We start from the raw sequence: 18,467 nt of genomic DNA, 5'->3' as shown, positions 1-18,467 counted from the left end.
TTAATACTTTAAGAATTCAGGAGATGTTTTAAGCAGCAAACCAAAAGTTTGTGCCTTTACAACACTGTGCAGTGACGTAGGTTTTCTAAGCACAGTTTGGAAACCATCTTCTTAAGGCGAACACATAAACTCTTCCTGTATGTTTCTAGATCATATTTTGTTGCTTTTAAAACAGCATTCCCATCAACTAAACATAGGCCCTAATTCTAAACCCAACTCTACCAATAAAATCAGCAGGTAAATAAGAGGTTTAAGGGGATGAAATTTGAGACTTTTTAATTGCATATTAAGTATAAGAGTAAGACCAATTTTGAAACAAAACAAAGAAAGTATTAAAACAACAATAAAACAATAAATATTTGTCTTGTCATACTTTCAGCGTTTAAGGGTATTTACCATGAATGGCGTCAGTGTCAGCGCTGGTCAGCATCAGCAAGGAAGCCGCGGCAAACAAAAATAAGCAAGTCATGCATTGAATCAATGCCATTGGTCTCTATTAAGTGAAGCTTCACCGTTACCCATGTGACGCATTGCTGGTCAGCTGAGCCCTGAAAAGTGGAGCTCAAAGTTAAAAATAATTAACACCTTGTTTCATTACATCTATCTTTTAATGAATCAGCATTTTTGAACGTGTTCGTTGAATGAACGGTTTAATGACTCACTCAAAGACAGTCCGTTGCCATAACAATGTAACTGCGCGCTGAGTGACAGCCTTTCAATTCGCAGAGACACTGTTTAGTTTCGGCTACATTGGTTACTGAAAATTTACTTGTTTTTGTGCATGCTGACCACATCATAACACTTATTTATATAGCAACAAATAAATCAAAATAAATAAATAAATGGCGGTAATACCGCATACCGCGCTATTGAGCCACTCAAAATTACCGCAAGGGAAAATCCTTCACCGCGACAGCCCTAGATGATAATAATAAGTAATAATAAGAATAAGAAAAAGGAACTAACAGGGACATGATCAAAAACCAAGGAAACCAAAACTAAACAGAGCGGGGAAACAGGAACTAAGGGAAACAGAAAGGCATATCAAAATAAGAGTCCATAGAACTAAACATAACCGTAACATATTTGACACTGTAATCTATAAAGTGCAATATAATGGTGCGATTCTGAGTAGCAAATGCAAAAAAATAAAGACACAATCATGAGATATGAAGCCACAATCTTGAGTAAAAAAGATGCAAATGTGACAAAAATGATGCAAATGTGTCATATAAAATCCACAATTATGAGAAAAGTCTCAAATGTGAAAAGATAAAGTTGTGATCGTGAGATATGAAGCTACAATTATGAGGAAAAAGCCATAATTGTAATAAATAAAGTGGCAAATGTGAAATATAAAGCCATAATTATGAGAATTAAAGTGTACAAAATAAAAGAACTGATTCACAAAAATGAATCAGTCTTTTCCTTATTAATCATCCTCTTTTAGTATTTATCTTATTCTAAATTAGAATAAGAAATTCAACAAGTAATGTTTTACCAGAAACCTTCCCTGTCTTAACACTTTCATACTTGAGATCTACAACTACTCTGGTGGTCAAAAGCGATTCACATATGAATCAGTTTGAAAACAAACTACTGGCATCTTTAAAATGCAAAAATAACACAAAATCCCTAAAACTAAGCTGATCGGGTGATGGGAATGTTGCGCCAGGACCCACAAAGATGTTGATCCATGCACATGTCCTACTTGGCGAAATAACACTAAGCCCTAAGCACTACATTCACAAAAGACCAGAACACCCACATGCAATATCGACAAATTATGATGTTATGGTTGTGGATGCGTGGGTTTCCTATTGATGCCACTGGTTCACCCTTCTGTCAAGCATGCGGGATGCACACAGCTCATTACGTTTGTCTGTCGCTTCTATTTTTTCCTGCTAACAGCTGTGAGACTACAGAATTCAGGCTGATTATGAGCATTCAGCCTTTTCTGGTGCAAAACAACAACAACAACAACTTTCAGCCAAGAGAGGTTGGAGTTGGAACATTGTGGTAACAAGATAAACGCTAATGAAAATTGTTATGTTGACTAAGGTTTTTTTTATTAACCCGTACTAAGTTGAATAATTCCACCAGCAATGTTTAAGAAAAATGTAGAAAGAATTGATTCAGATAATCTAATCATAAAATAATGGATATTGATCTCATGGTCCCAAGGTTATTTTCAACGTTTCATTTGAAGAAATGAATACATTTTCGAGATAGAGCAAGTTTAACGACACTGTCAAGTTGATAAGTTAAATGCAAATGATTTGTTTTATCTAAAAACAATTCATAACTTTTTCACCATCATGATCTCAGGGTTACACCTGCAACATATTTGGAGAAGGTTTGATGAACGCTGTAGGACAAGTCTGAAAAAGCACGTCGGATGAACTGCTTTCTGCTTGAAAATGGTTTCCAACACTAGTATTATGTAAGAATTTAAAGGGAGTATCAAATAGGAATATACCGGAAAGAAAAACAAAAGGAATCCGAAATTTTATTTGAAATATTTTGCTTCAATGCCACACAGTTCAAAAGTAATAAGCTAAATCATTTTGAACTATAGGTAGCACTAGGGCTTGAAATAAAGAGCCCAAAATTACATTTAAAATAAGTTGAGCCTCTCCCCTATGAGTGTGTCAAACTATATAACTAATAGATTCACTAGGCACCTTCATATTACTAATAATTTGTCATTCTCAGAACTGTGCTAATTTCTTCAAATGCCTGCATATAGCAAACTATTTGTGCTTTTACAGCAAGGACAGGTTCACACATGCACCATTGCAGTTTAAGTCCTGAGTCATCGCCACATGAACTGATGATGTAACAAAAAAAGAGTTCCGTAGGTCAGTGCGCTGAGAGCGATTAGCACTGCACAACTGCACTGCAGCACTGACCACATGTGCATGCAGTCCACAGCTGCAGATGCTCTCAGAAATCAACAGAAATGTTTTGCTTTAATTAAGAAACTAATTTCCATTCTCATAAGATAATAGAAGAGTTAATGTTAAGAAATTAAATTTTGCTTAAACACAACAAAACCATTCACAAGTCAGTCTGGTTAACTTGCGCCATGTCGAGACTACACGATATCAGCCTGATTTTGGCAGCCCATCGAGATGCAAGAATCGTTCATTTCATCTCGTATAATGTTTCATAGTGGATGACAACCAATGTCACGACAGAAAAAATAGCATGTTTCTTTTTTTCCCTCTGTGACTCGAAACAATAGGAGCGTACACAGCTTTCAAACATGGCAAAACGAGAAAAGATGATGGTATTGGTGCTGCTAGGTGGAAATATGCAATGGAGGAAAGGTTCGTGGAGCTACGACAACAATACTCCTTTCTTTAGGATGTTTATTCGAGTGAATACCACAACAGAGTGCTGGGGAATGATAGCAGAGGCTATAACAGGAATTAGCATTAAGCTAACATGCTACTTCAGTATACGTTCTTGTTTCTGGAAGTCAGTCGCTAGTTCCACCTTCTCTATGACATCACACACATCGAGAAAGAAGGCAATTCACGAGTTCACACTTACAAATAATCAGATAGAGTGAAAGAGTATGTGTATACAGACGTATACAGGAGGGATTCTGAAAACTGTTGAGGAACATAGGTAAGTCGTATATACAGTAAATATAGGCCTCCACTTGTGCTGATTAGATAGATCATTTGAATGTGTTCGTTCCAATCTTGTTATTAACACATCATGTGAAGATTGTCAACTGTAACTGTAGTCTGACATGTTTCTTGTCTATGACATGACAGGAATTTAGGAGTCAAAACCGCATAATCTGTGACTATCGTAACAGACAAAGATATAGTGTAGTCTGAACCCAGCATAATGCTGTAAATACCTTTTTATTTTTTATTTTATTTTTTTACTTTGACCTTTCAGATGATAATAAAGAATATGGCATACCAAATCAGTCATTTGGACAAAACAACTATAATTTTTTACTAATTAGCCATTCCACAAGTGAAAAGCTGCTGCCAACTTCCTGGTGCCCATGCTGGGAAATGATTGCGCTGTCAACATGCCGGCATAGCAGTGATTATGGAGAGCTCTCAGATCTCCATGAAACATTGGCTAAATGCAAATATATTTCATCTTCTTTCACTGAAGCATTATTTGAAAAGGAATATTAATTTCTATGAAACATAGATAATCATCTGCATGTCGTTAAAGAATTAGCTAAAAATTTGTCCTTGGATCCAACATACTAGATCTTCTAACATACTATATCAAGATTAATCAATGTGTAGGGGAGCCACCGATGAATTTTAGGTGGGAGAGACAGTATGGGCCCTATTTTAATGATCTGAAACACAAGTATCAAGCGCGAAACGCAAGTAACTTTGTGGGCGGGTCTCGGCGCTGTTGCTATTATACCGGCGGGATAAATGACTCTTGCGCCCGACGCAAATCTAAAATGGGTTGGTCTGAAGTAGCTTCATTATTCATAGGTGTGGTTTGGGCGTAACGTGAAATAAACCAATCAGAGCGTCATCTCACCTTCCCTTTAAGAGCAGGCGCGCTTGATAATTTGGGTAAATGTGTAAGCTAGATGTATGCTTTTATCATAAACTGTATATCTGTCTATCTATCTATCTATCTATCGTAATAATTTATGATTTGCAAAAATGAAAACTGCTGCTTCAGTGTAGATGAGAGAATCAAAGTGTATGCGCGTTGTGCACACGCTACATTGATTATGGCCAAGCAAACGCCCTTAAAATAGCATATGAATAACATGCGCAACGCGCCTATGACTTTAAACTAGATTTTTTCGGTCAGTGGCGGAATTTTTTTCTAAACCTGCAAAATAGCATGAGGGAACGTTTGTGCTGAACCGCCCCCGGGAGCGCAAGTATATTTCTTAGTCAACCGACGTTCGTCTGTGGAGGGAAAAGTTCGCTGTTCGCGGGTGCAACATAGGAATGATACATGCGTCGCTGTACAAAGTCAATTGTGCTGGGTGCAAGATAGGGCCCTATGTGTTTGTCAGTAATGGTATTACTGTCAGTATTCTAAGTAGGGCTGGGACAATACACCTATCTCCCGATCCGATACTATCACAATACTTGGGTGCCGATACGATATGTATTGCAATTTTTTTAAGAATTGCGATTCTACAAGTATTGCGATTCAATATTGCAATATATTGCGTTTTTTTTGTTTGTTTGTTTTTTACACTAGACCATGGGGGAAAGTTAAATCATACACTTATACAGACTGTATGGTTATAAGATGAGTCATATTTACAAAAAACAATTCATCACATCTTTCTGACTTATTTCAGAAGCATCATACAGTACTCTTTAATAAATGATTCAATAATAAATAAAAATTTTAACAGTCACTTGTCGCCATCTAGTGGCGAAACAATGTATCGATAAATGCGTTATTTTAAAGCAGGGCTATGCAGTTTCGGGAATTTCTTCGCTGTATTCTCGCTTTTTGCTCGCAGGTTTCTCTATAGAGCTCCCCCTACAGCTTCGGAATAGATATTTGACAACACTGTCGAAAAACTCGTTGGCGACTCTCAGATACCAGAGGCTAGTAGATCAACGACATCAAAGCAGATGGGACATTCTTTAATACGTCTTCTTCATTCAGGTTCGAACAGCGTGAGGGAGCGAGCCCGCCGGCCCAAAGTTGCAAGGGTGGATTTTCGGCTCACAGGCGCTTGGGGGGTGCGAGACGACCACCATTCAACCCGAAAAAAAGTCAGATAACCATTCCAATGACTCCGAAGCTGTTCGGTTAAGGTAAAAAAGTTACTTAGTTCACCTTTAAGCACCAAATTTCTATCAAAAACTGATTTACATGTGCTCTATTTTGATCGCTATCGTAGACATCAGTGTTTATATTTGAACTTTAAACTTTTATCCCAGTACTTCTGTGATCATTTGAACAATTGTATCACTGAAATAATGATACTATGAGGTTGAAAAGACTGTTTGTGAAGCTGTTTCATGACTACTCTCTCTGGGTCAACGGCAGCGCCAACACAGATCATTTGAATGTTGCGATATGATTTTGTCATAAAGTTTAATAGACAGACGAAAAGGAAGAAGATCGCGTGGGTGTTTGAATCGAGATCAGTCTTTTAAAGATGAATCGTGCAGCTCTATCGTCTTATCTCTCTCTCAGCATATGAGTAGCGCGAGGGCTTTTCAGTGCATTCAGTCTCACGTCTCTTCCACGCGTCCACTTGGGATATTACGTCACTCAACACAGATAACGACACATTTCATCCTCTGTTGGACAGAAGTGGCCAACTTCTGTCAACCTCGTCTATAAGCAAGGACAAAAATAAAGCAATTTAATTTGAATTAATATCAATTCTGTAATAATAAAAAAAATCGATTTTAAAATCGTTTAAAAGAAAATCGCAATACCTAGGTGAATCGATTTTTTTTCTCTCAGACCTAATTCTTGTCAGTGGTGTTGGTAGCAACGGCATAACTGTCAATCTGCCAGTGGCAATGCTTTCAGTACCATTACTCTCATCTGTCAGGGTCATTGCTTTCAGTGGCGTTACTTTGATATTGTTAGTGGCATTACTGTCAGTAGCATTGCTGTCAGTAGCATTCCTGTCAATTGCGTTTCTATAAATTGCATTGTTCTCAGTGACGTGGCTGTCAGTAACATTGGTGTCAGTGGTTTAGCTGTCAGTAGCATTACTGTCAGAGATTTTGCTGTTTTTTATTTAGCTTTAATGTTGTGTAAGACCACTGACAACAGAGAATAACAGCCAATAGTAAATTCAATATAAATTACTAATATTGCATGGTAGGTTTAATGTGGGATTATTTGAATCCCAAATGGAAATAGCACACACTGTCACGTGATCCTTCTTATTTGTGAGTAAAAAAGTGTGATCACAATGTACAAATATTTGGCCGCACTGCCTCTTAGAATTCGGCTGCTGTGCGACCTTTCCCAATCGCACCTTTCCCAATCGCCATCTCTCTCTCTCTCTCTCTCTTTCTCGCTGTCCACTGGGTGCAGCAGGGAGTGCTGCGAATGTTTGAAAGTCACCTTTGCACAGTCACCTTTTCACACCCTTCCCCCCACATTCCCGTCTCTGCGCACGTACGGCCCTGACTAATGATGTGCAAATCTTTTTCTGATGCTGCTGATGCTGACTGCACAGACACAGAAAAAAAGGAAAAAGAAAAATGAAGCAATCTAAAAGCACTCAATAGAAAATGTGATATTCATGATTTGGGTTTCTGCCATGCAAAAAGCCAGAGCCAGTCACCCTGTCATAACCACACAGACGTGCCTAGCATCCACACTGAGACAATTCTAGCACCAGCGCTATAGGGTTTTTGAATCGAGAATTGATTCTTATTCAGAACGAGCTCCATTTTGAGGTAAAAATACTGAAACCGAATGATTTTCATCACGTTTGGTTCTTGAGCGTCTGTATTTTTTCCGCTGGTGTGAACACAACACTGTACTAAAACACTCTGTCTTTTCTACACCACTACTGAATCTACGTTCATCACCGCGGCAAAATAAATCATGTTTTGGCTAAGTGAACTTGCAGGATGAATTGCAAATGATGAGAGAGAAAGACTGGGTGTCACGAAACAATGAAAAAGATTGCATCTTCCTATTGCTATGTGTCGCAAACAAACCAGTCAATATGAATCACAAATTAGCTCACTCACTGAATCAGTCTGAGTAGTTACTGAATTACCATGTGACTCAGTGAACCTCAAGTCTTATTTCTGACCATATGTGACTCAAACATGGCACATCGTACATGGTATAATATAGTTAGGATTAATAATCTGGTGCTTCCTCAAAAGAACTTAAAGAATCGTTACTGGAAATGTTAAGTTGAATCTGAATCGCTCAACTACATATATGGAGACAAATATGGAGAGAAACAAGGAGCCACATATAGGAGCCAAGGAGCAGACAGGGAGTTTGTGTATGCCAGGCAGAATATGTGAGTGTTTGTGTTCATGTTTGCAGTAGATGTCAATGTGTGTGCTCATAAGTGTATGTCAGATCACTTGGGTGAACACCTGTGTGTTCTAATTGAAGTGCTGCCTCAGGTGCGGCCCACAACATCGCCAACTCTCACCTCAGAGCCAGAGGGACGCCTGAAAGCAACCTGTCCCTCAAGAGCCCGCTCCACACACCCACCCACACACACATTAAAATGGTAATTACAATGGGAAGCAGGGACAGAAATGGAGGGTAAAGTCACAAATTAGGTTGAACTTTACAAATTTACAAAAGTATATCTACAAAATGGGATAGGCCAAATCTATTTCCACATAGACTGTCTAGAACTGTGGCAAGGTGATATTTTACCACAAAAATAATGATATTATTATTTTTGTAAAAAGAAAGAAAATATATGGTAACACTTTAGTTTATGGTCCAATTCTCACTATTAACTAGTTGCTTATTAGCATGCATATTACTAGGATATTGGCTGTTTATTAGTACTTATAAAGCACATATTAATGCCTTATTCTGAATTACCATATTCTACATCCCTTAATCTTACTCAATACCTAAACATAACAACTACCTTACTGACTATTAATAAGCAGTAATTAGGAGTTTAATGAGGCAAAATTTGTAGTTAATAGTTACTCATTTTATTACACGGCTCCTTAGAATCCTTGATTCTGATTGGTCAGACGCTAGATTACTAGGTTTGTTATTCCCCGTTAACAACCGTTGTCAATTGCAACGCTGACTAGCATTCCGGCTATCCAGTTATATCAATCAATTTAATTGAAAATGAAATCCTTGAAAGCCTTGTAATAAGTGGTATGACTGAACTTTATCCCTTAAATGTCTAGTTTGAACTTGTTCAGTGTCCTGTCTAAAAGCCACTTGCAACTGTTTTGCATGCTGTAGAAGTTCTTTTTTTCAATGTTAGCTCATGTTAATACTGTTAACTAATGTTAACAAATGAAACCTTATTGTAAAGTCTTCCCAATATTTGTTTAAAAACATTGACTGTTCATATGGACGATGAAGGTTTGATCCCAACCCATACCATGTTCTTATTCAATTATTTCTTCCCAATAATTTGACATTCCATCCTTTGCTATATTGTATGTGCCAATAAAAAATGGGGTAAAAATGAAATGAGTCCCATAAAATCAAATTACCACACCAATGATTGAATTAAGTCAAATTAGTACAAACTTCTATCTCCTGGCTCTCATGCCCTTATATCTTTTCATCACATCAATCACATTTCAAATAGAAACCTTTCCTCCCTCCCTGCAGGGACATGTGTTCTGAGCAGTACAACCAAATTAGACGAACAACTTGTACTTCTTTGAGACAAACTCAAAAGTGGTGTTGTGACCCTGTGTCCCAGGCAGAAAGCGAAGGCAAGAACATGTCTGGAGTTGATTCAAATGCAGCTTTCAAAGCTTGTATCCTCTGATGCCACTCGTAAAGAGACGAGAACAAACTTTGAGGACATCTTTAAATATTCAGTGAGGAAATGACTGTGCTTTTTTTTTTTTTTTTTTTTTTTACCTGCATAAACTTTTAAGGGAAGAGTGTAATTTCAGCACCACTAGTGACACCAAACAAAATGGCGAACATAATGACTAAGTATGAGATTATAAGTATAATGATGAATGATGAAAAAAACAAAACAATTCTGAATGTTGGCTGTCAGCCTCTGTCAGTCTCTGTTTTTCCATACAAAGAAAGTGTCTATCATTCTGATAACCCTTGTGAAACAGAAGTGCACTTAACTGTATTAATGTGCACTTCTAGAGTACTTCAAATCTTAAAAGTATATTTTTAAGTGTACTTTCATGGCTAAGTTTCTTAATTTTTGAAAAGTGCACTTTATAATAATGTCGTATTTAAAAGTTTCACCTAAAGTACATTTAAATCATTGTTTTAATGATATTTTGTCACACTTTAAAGAACACTTATTTTGATACATTATTTGACACGTGTAAAATTCAACATTATAATCTTAGCTGTAGTGTGATATTAATTTTAAGGTTAATATATTGTATATATTAAATGTACTAAATTGCAACTATATGTGTGATTACAAAAAATATTTCAATACATGACACAAGTTTAAATAGAAATGACATTAATTTCAGTTTACTGTAAATGCTTGTCAGTATTCAGCAGTACAATAAAAGTAATTACTGTATGAAATAACATATGAAGATGTGCGTAGGTCCTACTGATCAAAAAACACTTTAGTTCAGCTAATTGCATTTAATATCAATTTAAAACTATAGGCTAATACATATTCATTTAAATAAAATTACAGTACTTATGCAAGTAAGTGTCTAAAATCATTACATTCAGTTCACACTTAAGTATATTCTTTTAAAATATATTATTTCCCTAAAAGGTACTCTTTAAAAATGCTCAAATGTGATATTTTTTCCAAGGTTAACATCTTTTCTATTCCGCAGAAGGAAGAAAAGTAATGTGGGCTCGGAACAACAATCTCACATCACCAGTTTAATAACAGGTAATTACAGTGTCTTCTCTCGTTGCATAGCAAAAGACAGATGCATAAATTATGAATTTGTGATGCTTATTTAGGACAACAGAAGTTTCAATAAAATGCGTTATAGCCACAGAAGTTGTCGGTTTAGAGCGGTTACTGATTTTAGATTCAGTTTCATGGTATTCAATGGCAAAAAATCTTAGTAGCACATTCTTAGCATTCTAATCGTTCTGTGTTTCTGGATATTTCAGCGAGCACAGATGCCAAATACAACAGATGGCGTTCAAACCTCAGCGTGTGTGTGCTTCGAGGTCTGTGACATCAACTGAGAAATATATTAAGCCGCTGAGCTGAAAATATTGGCCTACAGATATGTAGACCTCGAATTGTTTTTTCAACAATTAGCATATGCATTATTCAAATTAAGTATTCATCTAATCCAAGTCCTCTATAAACGCCTCTATTACCGTACCGCACAACCGTATAAAAAGGTAATATGGCCAAGAGATGTAAGAGAACATATGGATATTCGTTTTTTTGGATATGTATTCAGAAATATCACATCTTTCTGAAGTATGCCATCTGTCATTTACTGTGTAGCGCATGGAAATCACATCTGCCCAGCAGTTACGCCAGACTCTCACTGAGATCTTAAACTGTTTTGGCCTTCAATAGGTCTAACTTGTCATGGAAGAGCAGATGATGCCAAAGATGATGGTAGAAATTGAGAACTAGTTTGGCCATCTCATTAAAAATGATTTCATGTCGACGTTGGATGCCAAAATGCAAGTAAATCTTGACAAGCATCAGGTTTCTTGAAGACTTTTTGAAGATTTGTTCATCAATATGTTTCAATGATGTATAAGAGAGTTAGGATAATGTGAGGGTACACATCTTAATCTTTTTTCAAAGGGGGGGAAAGTGTTAAAAGTTAAAAAGTTTCCTTTTAAATGTCATAAATGATTAATTCATAAGTGTCATTATGTTTTTGAGGAGTTGCACAAAATTACCTGAACTAACTATGTCTTGCGTGTCATAAAAAGGTCAAATTATCTGATTTTAAGAGACTTGTTGACCTTGACAGTTTTGTAAATATAATAATTAACTTAAGGATTAATTTCAAACATGTCATTATAAAAAAAAAAAAAAAACTTTATTATGACATCATAATATCAACAATTCCATGTAATAGTACTTTCCATTAGTGAAACTGTAAAATTAAGATGTATATATAAACAGGTTGTGCAAAATTCAGTTCCCTGGAAACCAACATTCTGGTGACTTATTTATTTAATCCTTCCATTTTAACCTTCGAGTGTGATTTATGACTGCCATTAATCTTAGCCTGCACATTAATTCCACAGCACGCAGGTTCATCTGACCTGTGCCCTTTCAGATCCCAGCTGTGGTGACTCACTGTGTCATCTGGTATATGCAAATTTATTCCATATCCTTCTTAAGTGGATGGTTTTAAGGAGATAAAGCCTCAAATCAGAGATAGAGCCTAACTCAAATAAACTCAAATGTGTCAGTCAGAGCGCAAATAATAATGCAATGCAAGTACATGTTCCATTCCCAGTGCCGCAGAAGGAGCTAGATTGAAGCAACTATACCATTTAAGCTTGCTTTTACAAGTCTTTGAACTCTTTTGTTGCGACTGTATTCATTGATAATCTGTTCCTGTAAACATAATTTGTGTGGAAAGAAGTTTTGGGAATTCTGTCATGACAACTCTCTGAGTGTTTGGCATGGTGATGGTGTGACAATGTTGATATGTTTGGTACTGGCGGAATAGATCTGCTACGCTGCTGTTTTTGCTGCTGCTGCAGAGCAAGTACAGGACTTGCTACTGTCAATACATACATGACACACTGCTGTGAGCAAGTAAGACATGCTGCTGCTGTACAATATAGCGTACATGAGTTACCCGTAGCAGATCTATACAGGTGGAGCTGGGGAAGGGGGAGGGTTTCTGAAAGTGCGCTAAACTGCTAAGGCAAATGCTAATCACGTATTTAAAGGTTGAGCAGCGAGCTCATTGGCCACTGATACAGCAGAAACCAATCAGCTGTGCCCTATAGAGAATGATGTGATTGCAAGCTGGGGTGCGTTTCCCGAACAACGACGTAGTTCGCTGCTTAACTACCATAGTACGATGCTTCGTTGAAGAAATCAACTAGCTAGTCACGACTGTTTCCCGAAACTGTATTGTCGCAAAGTGGTCGTTCAACCATGTTGGTTTATGATGTCACGCACGTGGTGGAGTAATAACTTATTTTAATGAATCTGTTTGAGATTGAATTAACGCTAGATGTTTTGCTATAAATTACAGACATGACATCTAAGGACTATTTCTCATTTTTCTCAGTTATTTTGCTTTATTTCCAGATTCAATCATAGGCTCGTTCTTACATAGTAGAGCACGTTCGCACATGCGCACTCTTCAAAAACGGTGCTTTAAATCTCTTGACAAACTAAAAGACGTAAATTACATTTGTATGTATTCTACATAAAAGACACAAGTTGTACTGAATGTCAGCTTGCTTATTTTGGTCAAGATGAGGATTTATTAAGTCCACATGTCATGTAAACTAGAAACTATACTTCTAACCACAGGTCGAGATCTGTCGTTCCAACTACACAACTTTGCGATGCTGTTTGCGAATGTTCGTTAGAACGATGGTTTCGGGAAACACTGACTTGTTGAACTATGCTGATAACGACGGAACTTGCGAAGTTGGCTAACGATGCTTTTGGGAAACTCACCCCAGATCGATACCTATCAGCCTGCACCATCTAGAGTTTCATGACAGAAATAAAATTTCAATGAGCCTATTTTGAGTACTTTATTTATAACCATTTTTATAACAAAATATGCAACAAAAAAAAAGACAATTGCAACAAAAAGAGACATTATAACAAACATCCTACAATACTCCCTCATTTCCCTCGTGCGACTCAACTTGAACACATAGCTTACAGTTCAAAGACATCATACACTATCCTCAAAGACAACAAACAGATACATTACAGTAGTGTGCATATTCAAGGTCAATGAGCCTATTTTGAATGGAAGTGAAGAGGACAATTTAAAAAAGGGAAGCTTATCTATATATATAAAAGCTATATAAAAGCTCTTGTTGCGTACTAAGAAGCCCCACACTTGACATGCGGACAAAAATATATCATGGCAACAAATTAAGAATTTGTTCCCAATATTTGTACTAATTTGAAACTAAGCTTTTTGCTTGGTTTGATTTAACTACTGTAAAACATGGGAATGAATTAGGACAACGTGGCCACGATGTAGTAAATCGAAGGAACAAATTTTTTCGTGCACTCGATTACTTAGAACGAGGGAACGAGTTTGTAAAACGTGCTGACATGTTAGTAAGCCATGGGAACGAATTGTTAATTCGTGACCACGATATACTTGTTTTTTTTTTCTGTATGTCATGTGCTGGGCTCTGCTGAACATCATTATTTTTACAATCGTTTTTAGGTTTTAGTATTATGTTTTCAAGGCAACAAAGTTGGATGTAACTTCACACAGTAAAATTAGTAAGTAATTTTGTTGCATGTTGCAATGCTTTTTGTTTACATCTTCTGGCTATATTGAAACAGTTTATAGACTGGTCTCATTCAACAAGTGCCTCACAGTAAGGCATTTTTGAAGAAGAAGAAAAGGAGCAACAAGTTAAAATTAATTATCGTGGCAATAAATATTATGCCACAACAAGTGCTGTCAGCTTATACTGAACTCGGAATATCCCTTTAATATCTTCTCAACTGATTTGGTTTAATAACTTTCTACAGTATTTACATTCGTCCTAGATTTTATCTTAATCAGGTTGCGCGTTAATACCTAAAGACAATTATTTTACTGTCTCACTTTCAGATTGTAAGTGTCATCAGTCCAGTTACACCACAACACCACAGCAGGATAAAGCCGGATATTATTTGTTCAGCAGATTTCATAGAAAGAGCCCTAAAATAAGCCTTTGATATTAAAGAGGATTTGCTGAGGCAATCAGCATGAGTTGGTTTTCTGTGAGCTGGGTTGACGACAGCCAGTCAGTGTGTTAAAAGATCCAGAAAATCTATATAGAGTACACTCACGTCCAGTTGTTTGTCAGTGTATCATTAATATTCATCATTCTGCAGAAGCTTGTGTATAAAGCAATCAAATCAATTTAAAGATTTCTAAGTCTTTGTTCTAGGGTACATTAAAGTGTCCGTCTGACTGTGTAATTGCACATAAGCACTGAATAATAATGAGCACAATGTGCTTAATATTGGATTATTTTGTAGAAGGGTTTATAATGAAATATTGTTAGTGTTATGTCATAAATCCTGTAGGAATTTAGGAGTAATCTTTAAAACCCTTCTACATCCCCACCCAAAGAAACTGCCCTCCTACTGGAAATCACAGGTATGTTTTGGATGGAAGTTTTACAATTAAGATGAAATAATTTAAGATTAAAATGTAATTTGATGTTCTACAGGAATATTTAATGCTGTTGGAGATCATAATTGTCATATTAGTTCAAAAAATTCTAGTTTTTGCCGTGCGTGATGCGGAAACTTGTTCCGTTGAAACTTGTTCCTGCCTGACAGCTATAGACCTGACAGACAGGTCTATAGCTGATGTTTATGCTTCATATGGTAATATCTAAATATATTGATTATTGAATTAGTACGAATGAATCTGAGGTTACACTAACAAAAAGACAGATCAGGTAAAAATAGCTCCTTTAACAACTGCATGTCTGATATTTTTATTTATTTTATTTTTTAATTCAAGTCTGCATATAGTGCTTCATAAAGGTATATATGATGTCATTCTTAATACTTTACTGCATATAACACTTTAATGGTTTGTAATTCGTTTTTTTTATTAAAACAACATTTTAATTCTTAATGTTTACAGTTTTTATTTTCTAATACTTGAAGCCTTTTGAGCTGCATTCGATGTTTGAAACGTGCTATACAAATTAAATTAAATTATTATTATTTATTATAATTATCATTTTCTAGCGTGTATCCATGAAGCTGCGGTTATAATAGTTATAGGGCTAATATTAATTAAACTCAATATTTATAGTCTATAGGCTACAGACCTTAAAAAGGGATGTCGTTTCATTCCCTTTTTTATTTATTTTTTGGCGTAGACACTGTAATGTACCGATTTCTGAAAGCATACATATGCCGCATGATCACAGAGTAATAGAGTGTGTGATGAACTGAGCGTTTCTCGGTGTGATTTTTACTCACTCCGGTTTCCTGGCGAGTCCAACGGACCGGCAAAGTGTCGAAGGTGTCTGCGGAACCAGAGATTTGCAGGACGGGCTTCTCTTCTCCTCCTCCGCGGACTCGGGGCTGGACTGGGTCGCTTTGAGAGTCGGTGGGGATGTAGGTACCAGCTGCAGATGCTGCGGGTGATGGATGGGAGCTACCGGAGGATGCTGCGGTTGTTTGGACGGATGCTGCTGTTGCGGTTGCGGTTGCTGCGGCTGGGCTTGACCGTGAGTCGCCGAATGCTGGTGCGGGTGAGCGGCCGGCTGAGGGCTGCTGGTCCGCGGGGGTGGGTGGTGGTGGTGCGGATGATGGTGGTGGTATTGATGCGGATCTCTCAGCTGGCGATTCTCGCCGATCAGATCCTCAACCTTCCTCTCCAGATCGTCGATCCGCTGCCGCTGGGTTTGAATGAGACTCTGCTGGTTTTGTACGATAGTGGTCAGTTCTTTGAGGTAAAGCACGGCTTTCATTGGGTTATCCAGCAAGCTCTCCATTACTGTAATCTCAGAGCTTCAAGCCTGCTAGATCAGGATGGAGCTGGAGTCTTCTGGATGAAGAGAAAGTGCTGTGGAGAGAAGCTCTAAGGATGCGAGTGATGATGGTGCTGAAGCAGGAGAGATTGGGGGAGGAGCTGCGGAGGATGATGAGGCAACGCTGTGGCCAATCACAGACATGCGTGTTTGCATGCAGTACACATTGTCCAATAGTGACATCAATTTAAAGGCGCACTAAGAAAGTTTTTCCACATTAAAAGTTTTATACCTGGGCAGTGCATTTTCATGTCCCCATTACCTTAATATACCCTTGTGAAAAAGAAGTAACGTATTTTTTAAAGACTACTTGGAAAAAATATAAAATAATATACTTAAAGGGATAGTTCACCCAAAAAGTGAAAGTTCACCCCCATTTAGGCCTATGTTAGTCAACACATCAAAATAAGTGTAATATTTTTAATGTACTTGTACTGTAATTACTGTGGTGGATTTTTCCCTATACGCACCTGATTTAGGTTGAACCATGTGTCCCTGACACCTCTGAACGCATGGGTTGACGCCTAATAGCTATTCTTACCGCATAAAATAAAATAGCTAAGAATTATAGTTACCTGACCGCAATCTAACCCCGCCTAACAGCCTCACAAAGAGTCGAACGACGTCTCACCCCCTTTCGACACTATCACTCGGGAATAAGGTCTTTAATGTCTCAATAACCTGTAACTTGTTCCACTAACTAGCTTGCTGCGAAGCATTAACTAGACAGACTCCCAGACAATGCCTTTGAACATGCTTTAATCATGGCTGGGGGATCTTAGACAAATTTCAGAGAGAATCCCACCAGCAAAAAGAATACAACAGTTTTTATAGAATAGAAGCATGGCAAAAAATGACATGATACATTACATAATTTCCCTACAATTTGATTGGTTCTTCATATGCAAACCTTCTGTTACTAGGTAGAAGCAAACATAGATCTAAAATCATAAAAAAAAAAAAAATGGAAAAGGTTAGAAGTTCAGTTGATTACTCAATATGTCATGAGGCTATAGACTGTTATATTTTTTATATTGTTTAGCCAGCATCTCAGAATTTTCCACTGGTTTCCACACAATTTTCAGAGTACATTTTGCTCAAGTGGTAGAATTTTAGGACAAAAGGAGAAGTAATGTTAGCGGTTAGAATTATGATTAGCTTGATATTCAGTTTACTATTTTATTCATTAAAAAATCCATCACATTACATTAAGAAATGTAGTCTTGAAAGTGAACTCTAGCACAATTAAAGGGAATGTTCACCCCAAAAATTAAAATTTTGTAACGTACCTTAAAAAAAAAAAAAATATATATATATATATATATGGAAGTCAATGTGGCCCATAAACTGTTTTTTACTGACAATCTTTAACATATCTTCTTTTGTGTTCTTCTTTTGTGTTTTTGGGTGAATAATCTCTTTAAGTGGCCTTTTAGGTCATTTATATATACAAGTTCATTTAAAATGAAAACCTGAAAAAAAAATGTATTGTTTTTTTTCTATTTATTAATTGGTGTCCTTGGATTCAGTCTTGGGTGGACTTGTACTCAAAATTGACATGGTCTCGGACAGTAAGTAACAACATAAAATTAATATGACATGACATTAAGAAACATCTCCCACTTATTAAGGATTTGGACTCAACTCGGACTCAACAAGGTGGGCTCGGACCCAACAAAATGTTTATTTTCCCGCTCCTTGTTAACAGCTTAAATATATGAGTCAGGCAGTCTGCTACATTTCTGTTTTCTTCCAGAGCTGAGTCACTGACTCTACCAGCTGCTGTTGATAATAAGGTCCAGCATTATAAGCCATCTTATTATCAGTGTAAATGACATTGCACACATTATTACTGCAACATATGCCCTTATATCACATGGCTCTGAATACATCCTTCTGATTGGCCAATTGCAGCATTGAGTGGTTGATTATTTTTATAATGAGTGCTAGATATTTCACCAGTGCCAATCACTTGATGTCTCTTGTATAACACATACTGTATATTACATATACAGTCTTTTTCTTCTCATATCAACACAAGAAGAGTTACTGTAGAAGTTGGCTGTACAGAAAGTATTCATTTTAATATTATAATTTGATAGATGGCTTGCAGCTCAAGAGTCCCCAGTTAA

The 18,467-nt window shown here is 36.9% G+C and overlaps 1 protein-coding gene across 2 annotated transcripts in view; it reads right to left on the bottom strand.

Moving 5' to 3' along the window:
- Window positions 1-16,404, bottom strand: part of iqsec3a (IQ motif and Sec7 domain ArfGEF 3a) — a 158,385-nt gene extending 141,981 nt beyond the window's left edge. For both annotated transcript variants that reach the window (XM_082167376.1, XM_082167377.1), the window contains exon 1: window positions 15,782-16,404. In XM_082167376.1, the coding sequence (XP_082023502.1) occupies window positions 15,782-16,299 (518 nt within the window). In that variant the 5' untranslated portion in view covers window positions 16,300-16,404. The remainder of the gene's footprint in view (window positions 1-15,781) is intronic.
- Between the last annotated feature and the right edge of the window lie 2,063 nt (window positions 16,405-18,467).

The sequence above is a fragment of the Leuciscus leuciscus genome, assembly GCF_965113295.1.
Source record: "Leuciscus leuciscus genome assembly, chromosome: 4".
Lineage (NCBI taxonomy): Eukaryota > Metazoa > Chordata > Actinopteri > Cypriniformes > Leuciscidae > Leuciscus > Leuciscus leuciscus.
The sequence above is the reverse complement of the archived record's forward strand: the minus strand, read 5'-3'. Positions and strand labels throughout refer to the sequence as shown.